Source organism: Cervus elaphus, chromosome 5 (assembly GCF_910594005.1).
Source record: "Cervus elaphus chromosome 5, mCerEla1.1, whole genome shotgun sequence".
NCBI lineage: Eukaryota > Metazoa > Chordata > Mammalia > Artiodactyla > Cervidae > Cervus > Cervus elaphus.
The window spans coordinates 2,783,522-2,796,417 of record NC_057819.1 but is presented as its reverse complement, the minus strand read 5'-3'; the positions used below and the strand labels follow the sequence as shown (position 1 = coordinate 2,796,417).

The 12,896-nt window shown below is 49.8% G+C and overlaps 1 protein-coding gene across 1 annotated transcript; it reads left to right on the top strand.

The window, feature by feature from the left end:
- The first annotated feature begins 1,008 nt into the window (after nucleotides 1-1,008).
- On the top strand, nucleotides 1,009-12,156 carry YWHAH (tyrosine 3-monooxygenase/tryptophan 5-monooxygenase activation protein eta). The gene is made up of 2 exons (XM_043901255.1): nucleotides 1,009-1,323; nucleotides 10,708-12,156. The coding sequence occupies exons 1-2, from the start codon at nucleotides 1,237-1,239 to the stop codon at nucleotides 11,359-11,361; spliced, it is 741 nt and encodes a 246-aa protein (XP_043757190.1). The 5' UTR covers nucleotides 1,009-1,236; the 3' UTR covers nucleotides 11,362-12,156.
- The last annotated feature ends 740 nt before the right edge of the window (nucleotides 12,157-12,896 follow it).

Here is a 12,896-nt window from a genome sequence, read left to right as displayed (position 1 = left end):
TAGCTACTCCTTTCCCCAGTACTGAGCATGCAGTAGGCGCTCAATAAGGTCCTCAGCGAGCAAAAGGCCCCTCCCTTCTCCTGCACTTCCCTTGGCATGTTGTGCTAAGTCTGGCCAGGCTTCAGTCACTGGGATTTTCCTCCTTTGCCCAGGGCCTGGCACCAGGGGTCCTAAGCGTGGAACGCCAGGACTGGGCTCAGTGAACAGCTGGTCCACTCTCCTCTTTCCCACAGGGGGAATCATGCCACAACTTACAGGCGGTGTAACCTTGAGCATGTCACTATTCCGGCTTTGAAAGATGGGGAGACCAGCAGTGCCCACAGGGTTGGGGTTGTGAGCATTAAATAGCATCGTGCCTGCAAGGGCCTAGCACCGGGCCAGCAGGTGTGTGGTGTTACCCGTTCCAGCGGGGCCACTCAGTCCCTCCTCCCGTGGTGGAAGGGCCAAGGCCACCTCCCAGGGTGGGGACCCCCTGAGTGAACGCGCCTGGGGCTGTTTCGGAAGGCTGGACCCCACCCCGCCCGGCCAGCGCGGACCCAAGCGCTGGGTGTGGCCCACAGAAGCCCAACGGCCAGGCTGGGCGGGCGCGAGTCTGGTCCGCCCGCCCCTCGGGCACGCGGCCTCCTGCTCTCCCAAGCACTAAGTGTATTTGCTTTTGGGTCCCTCCTCAAGCCAGACGTCTATCCTGAACTCAGAGCCTCCTTTCTGGATGGGGCCGTGACAGTGCGCGGCCTGCGGGGTCTCCGTCACCGCGCTCCGCTGCCCGGCTCCGCAGGCCCCACCCCAGGTCTCCCCTCTCGCACCTCCACCTCTGCGGCGGTAAAATGCAGCACTCACACGGCGCCTGCGCGACTCTGGGGCGGGGCGGTGGCCGCAGCTATTTATAGAAGGTGACGTCACCTTGAAATAGACCGTTAGGGCCGGGCCGCCCTTCCCCCCTCCCACTCGCGCCGCTCCGCGCCGCCCGGCCCGGCCGCTCCCACTGCGCAGGCGTCCTCTCGTCCTCCCATCCCCCGCCCCCCGCGCGGCCGCCTGTCCTCCCTCGGCGGCGTCCGCGGCGCGAGCCACAGAGCGCGGGGCGAGCCAGCGAGAGGGCGAGAGGCGCTGCTTACTGCCTGCAGCCTCGGCCGGCCGGCAAGCCAGTGCGCGTGCGCGGCGGCGGCCTCCGCGGCGACCGGAGAGGACGCGCGGGCGAGCGAGCGGAGCGGGAAGCGAGGCGAGGCCGGGCTCAGCGACATGGGGGACCGCGAGCAGCTGCTGCAGCGGGCGCGGCTGGCCGAGCAGGCGGAGCGCTACGACGACATGGCCTCCGCCATGAAGGCGGTGAGCGCGCCGGGAGCCCGGGTGGTCGGTCGGGGGCCCGGTGTAGGGGAGGGGTGGGCGGCCTGGCTGCAGCCCCTTCGGGCCCGGGGCGAGCCCGCCGCCCGACTGGGCGCGGCCGCCGGCCCACAGCCCTCGCTTCCCGCGCCCGCCGCGCGTCCCGCCATTTCTTGCGGCCGGGCGGGGTGGGGTCTCCGGGGAGGGGGCGCAGCGGGGACCCCGCGGGCGGATGGGGGGCGCGGCATCCCAGCTTGGAGCCCGGATGGGGGAGGGTGCCCGGGGGAGCGTGGGGGAGCCGCATTCCTCCTCCGGCCCGTTCCGCCAGGCTGGGGCACCCCCTCTCGCTTTCCTCCACGCACCCCAACTTGTAATAAAGAATCACCTAGTGAGTGGCGCCCTGTCTCCACTGGTTTCCGCTGCCACGACCCGAAGTCGGTGTAATCCCGATGCGCTTTCTTTCTGCTCGCCGGAACCGCTCTAGTTCCATCCTCCCACGCCCGGGGTCCGCTTTGTGTGCCGAGACCCCTACCCTGCAGTCAGGCGAGGGCGTGGGGCCCCCTCCCATGTCGGATGCTGCGCCCGTCTGCCTGGAACCCCAAACGGGTTCCGACTCCTGGGCGAGCCGAACCCATGTGCCTTTGCCCTCTCGAGATCCTCGGAGACCCGCCTGCAGCTCCATTTCCGGGGAAGGAATCGTGGCCGGCCACACCCTGGCCAGTGCCTTGGATTAGACACCACCTGCGTGTCTGAGACCTAGAGTTCCAGCGACCCTCTCACTGCTTTGTCTCCTCGTAGTGTTTCACGTCTTCTCTAAATGATCATTACTTCTCTCTGCGTCAAGGTCACAGGGCTAGAGCCACAGTCGGCAACCTGCTCTGTTCACCCAGCGCACAACCTCCTGAGACGGGGGCGGATCCGCTGGGGCCCCACCCTAGACCTGCAGACTCAGATACTCGGGGTGGGGGGTGGGGTGGGCCTCAGAGCTGCCCTTGACCCATCCCTCAAGGCAAGTGCCAGTGGGTGTAAGTTCAAGAATGACTGTCCCGGGTTATTTAGCTCCTTTGCCCTTTTTTCGTGCCTTGGGAGGAGATTTGATACTGAAAAATCTTCAAATACAGTGGCTCCCTAAAATTTCAGAGTCATGTGAAAAGCTCCTTTTAAGATTTTTGTTATTAATACAAAATCTGCTGTTGTGAAATCTGTTGTTGGGGTCCAAATTTAGGATCATCCAGGTGAGAAGGGTACTTGAAGCACTATCTTTCCCATGTTCTCCACATCATACCTTGAACCAGGTGTCTGGAAACCACCATCACCACCGCCTATTTGTTGACTCATTGGTTATCTCCAGTTGAGCCCAAGCAGGGTGTTATGGGCTAGATAAGAAGGAGCTTTTCATCCAGGCCAGGCACGATGTAGGTTTGGAACCTGAAGTCTATGTAATTCTGAGGGTTTCATAAGGAAAAAAAAAAAAGATTTAATAATTTAGCAGATTTTACAGAAATAAGACTGACTATGAGTGCATTTCCTCTCAAGGGGTCCTGGGCTTAATCTTTGGGATAAAGCCACTCCTGTCCACTCAGCACGTCACACTAAGTGCGCCTCTTCTCCCTCGTCACTGAGGCCCGGGGTTGTGCAGGTTGAGACCACTCTCTGGACACTTTAGTGAGGCCCTCACCTGTCCTGCCAGTGGGACCTGAAGACTGCAGTGTTAGAAGCCTTCTGGGGACTAAAGGGGGGGCTGGAAACAAAGTGAGTGAGATTAAAGGAAAATGACTAGAAAGCAGTTGTGGAACTGTGGGAAACAGGAAATTTGAAATGAGAAGTAAGGAGAGAGTGCAGAGATGTAACAGGAAAGGAATAGAGTTTGCAGAGAAAAAATAATTGGTTTTCTGCTCTTTGTAAGCAGGCTTGAAAAATGCTTTCCTGTAGCTTCCTACTTGTGGCCACAGATTTTCTCTGAGACATTAAGGTAGGATTTTGCAAACGTGTATTGGAAACATAACATCGGTATCAGAGATGATTGGTGGGTTGGGTAGGCTCCTGAAAATTCAATCCAAGCTCTAATTATGTCATCTCAGAATTGTGAGAATCATTCCCTCAAGGTAACTGCTATTAAAACGAGAACTTTTTTGGTCAATATGCCTGTTTCTTCTATTAAAGAAAATTTTTTTCTCATCTAAATTAACGGATATATTTATTGGAAAGGACTCAGCAAGGTCAGTGGAAAACTTTCTCACATTTTACCCAAGTTGACGTTTGAACGTTAAATTTTTAATGTTTTTTGAAGGCTTAGTCCCTATTTCACTGATATCCTAGGCCTAAAATACAGCTTTTGGGAAGATTTGGGATTCTGTTAACTCTCTAGGTTTATGGGGGTTTTCTTCAGGGCAGGTAAGTAGACTGCTGTAAAGCACCTGAGTGAGGGAATGCTCTGATGCAGCCAGTCTGTGACCTTGAAGCTCACAATCTCTTGTCTCTTGGTCCTCTGAAGTGCAAAACTAGTTATGTTGGTATTACTGTCAAGTGGGTTTTTAGCTTTCATTCTTCTAACTTGTTTTCTGTTTCCTTTATCGTTTAAATGGTACCTAATAATATTGCCTGCCTGTAATGACTGATGTTCCTTATGCTCCCAGCATCACCTGGAGGATGGTGTCGGTAAGGCCTGAAAATCACGCATGTTGAAAACAAACGTGTTTGTTCACATCAGTTGAGAGCTGAAGTTCCCTGCCTCATGCCCCAATTTGAAGAGGCAAGAAATGTTTTTGAAGTTAAATAAAGGTGTGTCTTCCAGTTCATCTCACATCTAGCTGCTTACATAGAGTGGAATAGTGGAAAGAAAAGTTGTGAAAGATTCTGGAACCCAAGTCCATTTCAGACCAGTCTTGGAATGACCTTATACAATTCATCACCTCCATAAAATGAGCCTAGTTTCTCCTGAGAACTATGAGATAGATCCATAGTGTGGGATAAAAATATTAGTGCATAAAACTAAGTGATCTAAGGAAAGAGTAACTAATCAGATAGATTTCTAGTGAATACTCATGGATAGACATCATTCAGTCATGTCATTACCCTTAGTCATCCATACTGAAACATAGGTGGCAATCATGAAGTTATAAAATGTCAAAATTATTTGGGATGGCATGGTGTGTTCTAATATTGTTGCACAGTCATCGACAAAGGACAGAGAAATACACCTGAAGTACTTGAAGGCTATCTGTAGAAATCTTAAGTGCAGGCAACAAAGCTGCAGCTTTTGAGGTCCAGCCTGGTGGCCAAAGGCTGTTAATTCCAATAGGTGTAAGATCTCAGGAAGTAGGGAGTGAGCAAGTGCTCTGTGAAAGGAGAGCACAGCTGAGCGTCCTAGGCTGGGACTTAACCCATGTTGCAGATATGGAAACTAAGGATGATTCTGAGGTGGACCAGAACTGTGACCAGTGTGGCATCATACAGCCACACTGGTACTACCACTTGAAATGTATGTGAACCAGCAAGCCATGTTGCCAATGTAAGTATCACTTTGTCTTAATGGCTGAGGAAGGAAGAGGGCTCTGCATTAGTCCTGCAATATTCTCAGTTAAAAGACATTCACTTGGTGAGCAGTTTACATAGCTTTGCTGCATTGACATGAGCTGTCCCCATCTGGATTTGGGGTTCCTAAATTATCCCCCAAAAAGCTCCTGCTGTCAAAAACCCCACCATTCCTTTAAAGAAACCAAAAATTTATTTTCTCATCTTTGTCTGGAACTTGATATTAGTGATAAGACTTCAGTGTCACACTTTTTCAGAAATAATGACGGGGGGTGGGGGCGGATAACCCAAGTTTGTGTTCTATGTTATAGTTCATCAGGTTTATTAAATTTACCATTTTACCTATTAGGCACTCAGTAAATGGTGGCTTTGATTCCATGTGTATGTTCTCATTTACTCTTGAGAACAACTCTGGATGGATCCTGTTACTACATTTTACAAATGAGATTTGAAGAGATGAATTTTCTCAAGGTCGAGCTGTAAAGTGAAGATTGCGGCTCTCAAGTTTAGAGCTGTCCCTTTAACCCAGTGATGATGCCCCATGAGGCTGAGGGATCAAGTTTCTTCTCCTATACTTTCTCATCCGTTAGCCATTGTCATCATTGGTGACTTAAGTTCTGAGCCAGTCACATAAGTGGGCTTATTGAACAAATAATTCCCTCTATTAGAAATAAGTCATTTATGCCAAGTTTAATTAAAGACAGAATCTGCCACTTATGGGTCTTAGCTACAGCAGGGGAACATAACTGTATTATGCTTGGTCTCACATAGGCAGACTCACATCTGGATTGTGCTTGGTCTCTTAAAGACCAGTTTTGTTTTGGGTTTTTTTTAGCTTAGGAAGCAAAAGTATTATTTTGAGTTCCTGTTACGAATTGAGAAGTGCAAGACTGTTAAATTATAGTTTTAAGAGATTGTTTCTCTATATTGTGTTTAGTATATTTTACAAGCCTAGAGACCCCCCAAGTTTCAGTGTTTAGGTTGGTCAGATTCTTCCAAGTGTCCAGGTCGAAGCCAGTTGAAACTGCCCCTCCTGCTCCTCACCCTGCAGTGGCGTCCCCTCCTTAGTGGTGGGTTTTGGCACTTCCCTGTGGTTGGAACCCGCTCAGCTTCTGAAGACTTCGGAGCTAGTGCCTCAGGGCAGTAGTGTGCAGTGACCCTGTTCAGATGGGGTTGTGTTTAATGCCAGTCATGGCCCGTGAAAATGTCTGCTTAAGCCCAGAGCAAGACAAAGGTGGTTTCTTAACGATACAAGGGTAGCTATTTTGACCGGTAGTGAGCTTAGAGGGAACAGTCACTACCCGAACTCACCTGCTGTGAGCTCAAAGCCAGGGCCCTTCCTGGCCTTGCAGAACCTGCAGCTTCTCGCTGGTGAGGACAGAAGGTGGTCTTTCCAGGTTAGGGCAAGTGGAGACCAATGATGGGTGCCTTGCCAGTGGGGTACCAGGCAGAATCCTCACTTTGGGGGGCATTAACTTGGGAAAGAATCAACCAAAAAAAAAAAGTTTTCATTCTTCAAGGTCACTTTTCTTTTTTTTTTTTTGGTCACTTTTCTTTTTTAAAAATCTATATAGGGTTCTGCCAAAGAAGCTTAAAGACTATCATGTGGTTATGTTTATGTAATTGTTCTTGAGGATTTTTTTTTCCTCTGTTGTAAACTATATCAAAAGCAAGCTTGTTGGTAGCATGCGGGTGTGGGTGGCTGTAATGTGTGGAGTGGTGGGAGTGTGTGTGTGTGTGTGTGTGGCCATGAAGGGGGTGTGTGTGTGTGTGTGTGTGTGTGGCCATGGATGAGAAGGCTTCTCGGGGGTGTGTGTGTGTGTGTGTGTGGCCATGGATGAGAAGGCTTCTCGGGTGTGTGTGTGTGTGTGTGTGTGTGGCCATGGATGAGAAGGCTTCTCGGGTGTGTGTGTGTGTGTGTGTGTGTGTGTGTGTGTGTGGCCATGGATGAGAAGGCTTCTCGGGTGTGTGTGTGTGTGTGTGTGTGTGTGTGTGTGTGTGTGGCCATGGATGAGAAGGCTTCTTGGGTGGGTGTGTGTGTGTGTGTGTGTGTGTGGCCATGGATGAGAAGGCTTCTCGGGGGTGTGTGTGTGTGTGTGTGTGTGTGTGTGGCCATGGATGAGAAGGCTTCTCGGGGGTGTGTGTGTGTGTGTGTGTGTGTGTGGCCATGGATGAGAAGGCTTCTCGGGGGTGTGTGTGTGTGTGTGTGTGTGTGTGTGTGTGTGTGTGGCCATGGATGAGAAGGCTTCTCGGGTGTGTGTGTGTGTGTGTGGCCATGGATGAGAAGGCTTCTCGGGGGGGTGTGTGTGTGTGTGTGTGTGTGTGTGTGTGTGTGTGTGTGTGTGTGTGTGTGTGTGTGTGTGTGTGTGTGTGTGTGTGTGTGTGTGTGTGTGTGTGTGTGTGTGTGTGTGTGTGGCCATGGATGAGAAGGCTTCTCGGGGGTGTGTGTGTGTGTGTGGCCATGGATGAGAAGGCTTCTCGGGGTGTGTGTGTGTGTGTGTGTGTGTGTGTGTGTGTGTGTGTGTGTGTGTGTGTGTGTGTGTGTGTGTGTGTGGCCATGGATGAGAAGGCTTCTCGGGGGGGGGGGGGGGGTGTGTGTGTGTGTGTGTGTGTGTGTGTGTGTGTGTGTGTGTGTGGCCATGGATGAGAAGGCTTCTCGGGGGTGTGTGTGTGTGTGTGGCCATGGATGAGAAGGCTTCTCGGGGGTGTGTGTGTGTGTGTGTGGCCATGGATGAGAAGGCTTCTCGGGGGTGTGTGTGTGTGTGTGTGTGTGTGTGTGTGTGTGTGTGTGGCCATGGATGAGAAGGCTTCTCGGGTGTGTGTGTGTGTGTGTGTGTGTGTGTGGCCATGGATGAGAAGGCTTCTCGGGGGTGTGTGTGTGTGTGTGTGTGTGGCCATGAAGGATGAGAAGGCTTCTCGGGAGGAGGAGTATCTAAACCTCAGCTTGAGCCATGTGGTCTGGCAGCTCAGGGGTGATTTTTTTTTTTTTCATTTGTTTGTTCAGTGTTACTTTTGAGGTTGGATGTTTCCCAGATTGAGAACTTTAAGTTTTCCCAAATAGTTCATGTGCTATTTTTGGCAGCGGGTCTATTTTTACTCACAAACACATAGCTTATTGCCCTTTGAGTTAGTGGGAGGAGGCCCTTGGGGATTGTTGAATAAGCCAATGGTGTCACAAGAAGATAAATAAATTCATAACTGACCAGGTCATTCGATGCTTTCAGAAATGCCATGTGGTCCAGAGCAGAGAAGGGTGAAGGGAGCTGGTGCAGCCAGAGGCTCCCTGGTGAGGACATACATGAGCAGAATGACTGGCAGGGAGGCCAGTCCTCAAAGGAGATGGGAGGAGCTCCTTCCCAAATGGGAAAGACTCAACAATCTCAAGGTTTTCAGGAAGCATCTAAGTAGGATTACTTGGGGTGAGGAGTGGGGCAGGAGAACCAGACAGAGGGGCTGTGAGCAGAGGTGGGGGAGTCCCTCAAAGCTGGCGTGGCCATGTGAAGACTTAGTGTCGGCAGGGGGGGCGGGGGGGGCGCTGCACTGGGCACAGCTGGCCCAGTGGACATCTCATGATGGACATGAGAGTGTTGGAACCAACATTGGAGGAGAAAGAAGGTTGAGAATCCTTGTCTAGGTCTCTTCTGTCTTGAGAATTCCGTATCTAGTCTGTCTGCTCCTGGTTAGCTGTTTGGAAACTTGTGATCCTAGAGATGCAGGAAGTCCTCTCTGCTGAATCCGCAGGTGGCTGTCCTGCCTGGCTAGTCTGAGGGTTGGTTGGGACCAGCATTTCCTACTTTCCTGCCCTGCATTGCGTTGCCCTCAGGATCTACCCCTGAGGTAGATCAGACTTGTGGGTGACCAGACTTGTCTTTAAGTATCCTGGCTCCTGTATTTTGGAAGTTGAAGTGTTGAGAATTCGCACTAACAAACATTAGCGAAGGTTATTTGCAATAAGTATCAATAGCCAAGACTGGCTGTAAATCTTGTTTTACAACAGGCCATCGGATTTCACTTCAGTCTATAATTTTCCAATCTGGGGAAAACGCCCACTTTTCTTTAGTTATCTGATCAAGTAATAAAGCTATCTTCCTCCCATAAGTTTCCTTTTGTTAGCCAAGTTGTAATCCAGGAGTATTAAAAAACACTATATTTAAACATATGCAGTTGTTTCCTAGTTAGGCCCTGGCTGGGGTTCTGAGAACAATGCTTGTTTAGCTGTTAGTCACACTCAGCTGATGCCGATAGTGATTCATTCAGACTGGCAGGCAACCAGGTGATTGTTACATAAACACTGACACTCCTAGGCAGTAGTGTTTCTTGTGAAGGTGTCATTACAAATATTGCCCAGTAGCCTTTTTTGGCGGTTTATTCTGGATGGAGAAGGGATCAGACCTGTGGATTCCTGGGACCCACAGATAGACCCACACATTATAGTACTGACCTCAGGCCTTAACCACACCTGTTGTTATTGCTCAGGAAAAACAGAATCCTAGGGCTTTAGAGCTGAAGAAATCCTTGGAGGTTGTTTGGGCTGGCTTCACTAATTTGACTTTTGATGCCCAGAAAAGTTGTGTTCTGTTGAAGGTCACACAACTAGCTCAGGCTATGTTCCAGATGTCTTAGGATTTTTCTGAATAATGATACTGCCTCTTGTACAAACACTCTGTGATATATAAATATTTCAGGTATGCACTGAATTTTAATGATATACTCTGGGGACGTATCTTGAGGTGTCTTTGCAATAGTCCAACAAAAGCAGTTTTATTGGTCACAGGATGAGGTATATTATATAGTGACTCCTTATGGATGTCATTTGCACTTTAATATCAAGTGGCCTTAGTTGGGATTTGCTTACTGGAAGATCTGAGGAGCTTTCTCAATTCTGTTCTTGCCTCACATTTTGTTTTATGCAATATTGTCCTAGAAAAGTGTCATTCTAAAGGATTCAGGCATTCTGAGATTTGTCATTGTATTTGAGATAGAATTTTGATTTATATGGGTTGCTTCCATAAAAGGCCAAATTATCAGGAAAATATAAAATCTTTTTATACTTGTAGTAAGGTGATATGAGTATGTGAGTGTCTAAAGGCAGTCCTTGGAGAACACCAGTGGGGTTCCAGGTGTTGAAGGACCTGGGAACGTGGATGAGTAGAGAATAGGGGATTACTTCAGACCTGTGTGGCCACCATTCCTATCTGTGATGGTACTGAGGAGCCCAGCTTGTGGGCAACCCTCCTGGGGAATGTCGGGGAGGCTTACAGCTGAAGACACTGTGGAGAATGAAGTGTGGTTGGGTTGATGGACTGGGCAGAGGGGGAGACCATCCCTGGCTAAGGGCTTGTAGCAGAAGAGGAAGAGTCCTGGGGATTGGGAAATGGGGGAAGCTAGAAGAGGGAGGGTGTTTATATTTTGTGTGGGACTTATTGAGGAGGGAAGTGGTGATAGACAATTGCTTGTTTTACTTTTTAAGAACTTGGCACAAGGCCTGCCTGAATTATGAATCTCTCGAAGTTCTTCTAGTGTTTTTGAGTTGGTGTCTGTCTCTTCTGTTAGACTTCAGTCTCCCTTGAGATAGGGTCCTTGTCCAATTGGTTTTTCTTGAGTGGCTTCTCTGTAATCCTGTTTCATTTTGGATATTTTTTATCCATATTGTGAGGCATGTGGCTTCTTAGTTCCCTGACCAAGGGATCAAACCCGTGCCCCCTGCATTGGGAGCATGGCGTCTTAACGATGGGATCACCAGCGAAGTACCACATAATCCTGTTTTTCAGGAGGGTTGTTGACGGGATTGAAGGGAAGATCTCTCCCGGGTTTTCGAACTTGGGTCTCAGTGTTTATCTTTTGGGGATGTTGCAGGTGACCGAGCTTAATGAACCTCTCTCCAATGAAGACAGAAACCTCCTCTCCGTGGCCTACAAGAATGTGGTTGGTGCCCGGAGGTCTTCCTGGAGGGTCATCAGCAGCATCGAGCAGAAGACCATGGCTGACGGGAATGAGAAGAAGCTGGAGAAGGTGAAGGCCTACCGGGAGAAGATTGAGAAGGAGCTGGAGACGGTGTGCAACGATGTGCTGGCGCTGCTGGACAAGTTCCTCATCAAGAACTGCAATGACTTCCAGTACGAGAGCAAGGTCTTCTACCTGAAGATGAAGGGCGACTACTACCGCTACCTGGCCGAGGTGGCTTCTGGCGAGAAGAAGAACAGTGTGGTGGAGGCCTCAGAGGCGGCCTACAAGGAGGCCTTCGAGATCAGCAAGGAGCACATGCAGCCCACACACCCCATCCGGCTGGGCCTGGCCCTCAACTTCTCCGTGTTCTACTACGAGATCCAGAACGCGCCCGAGCAGGCCTGCCTCCTCGCCAAACAAGCCTTCGACGACGCCATAGCCGAGCTGGACACACTAAACGAGGATTCCTATAAGGACTCCACGCTCATCATGCAGCTGCTGCGAGACAACCTCACCCTCTGGACGAGCGACCAGCAGGACGAGGAAGCCGGAGAAGGCAACTGAGCGCCTTGGCCCGCCCCGCCCCGCCCCTTCACCACCAGTCCCTCCTCGCCACACTCACTCAGTATCCAGTGCTCAACCTCTCTGTACGGCAGCACAGCTACTCAGACCTGCTCTCCGCCCCGGGAAGCAGTTCCAGATAAATTAATTCATGGGCATTGCTGGACTGACGGTTGCTTTGAGCCCACAGGAGCTCCCTTTTTGGATTGTGCAGACAGGTGCGTTCTGAAGGAGGCATTTTCGTTTGCTTGCCTGTCTAGGTGAAGTGCAGGCGAAAGCCACAGAAAGTTAGAGAGGAGAATTAGCCACGCAGGCTACAGTTGGTATTTAAATGGTCCACTTCAAACCAGCTGCTAGTGTTTTGTTAAAGCAGTACATCTGTGCATGCAAAAGTGAATTCACCCCTCCCTCTTCTTTCTTAGCTAATGGAAACCCATTAAGGGAAGCCGGGACGAGAGACCACTTGCTCCTTTCCATCAGCTTAATAATACACTTTAACGTGAGGTTTCAGTAGCACCTTGTTCGCCTCTTTAAATTATGACGTGCACAAACCTTCTTTTCAATGCAATGCATCTAAAGTTTTGATACCTGTAACTTTTTTTTTTTTTTTTGGTTGCAATTGTTTAAGAATCATGGATTTATTTTTTGTAACTCTTTGGCTATCGTCCTTGTGTATCCTGACAGCGCCATGTGTGTCAGCCCATGTCAATCAAGATGGGTGATTATGAAATGCCAGACTCCTAAATTAAATGTTTTGGAATTCAGTGGGTAAATAAAAATGCTGCTTTGGGGATATTACCTCTGCGTATATGGTCTTCATTTCTCTCACTCTTGAAGAGCTGTCACAGCTCCCTGCTCTGAATTGTGATTTGATCTCTCCAAACTCCAAAGCATTTCTGGAATAGGGAGTCTGTGCCTCCTGATTCCATCACAGGTTTTGCAGCATACACATAAGACTCATGAATTCTAAGTAGTTTTCTCAACCCAGCTAATGTGGCCTCTCTGGTCCCCTCTTCCTGTTGCTGGTTCCTTCAAAGGGAAGACCCTAGTGCGTCTTCTGAGGCACAGCCCCTCTGGAAGGTGTCTGTGTCTGTGTCTGACTTTGAGGGTGTAGCTCCAGCCACCCCACAGAACGTTGGTTGCTTTTTAACACACAAAGTAGGTACATGTTCACCATTTTTCTTAATAGTTTTTCTGCATTGCGTGGAATAAAATGTTAGTTAGGGAGTACAATCTTGAGCAATCATTATTAAGAAAGCTCTGAGTATTCTTTAAAATAGGGTAACAGAACTCCCTCTGAGTTTTAAGAACAAGAAAGGCCTGGCCCCTAGTATACTCCCCCCGCCATCTGTCTCCACCCCAGGCCACTCCTGAAGCCCTGTGTCACCAACTGGACCCTTGAACTCCAGCCCCTTATGATTTCTGGCACTGCCAGCCTGATACTCGGGACTGGATATGCTTGTCGAGCGGGTTGGTTCAGTTAAACAAAGGCTCTAAGCCCCTTAGGGCCTTCTTGACTGAAGCTGAACACTAGACTG

Excerpts from the sequence above, each read along its gene's own strand:
- YWHAH (XM_043901255.1), top strand. The coding sequence starts at position 1,237 with ATGGGGGACCGCGAGCAGCTGCTGCAGCGGGCGCGGCTGGCCGAGCAG. Across the intron at positions 1,324-10,707 it reads TGGCCTCCGCCATGAAGGCG|GTGACCGAGCTTAATGAACC; the intron begins GTGAGCGCGCCG and ends GGGATGTTGCAG.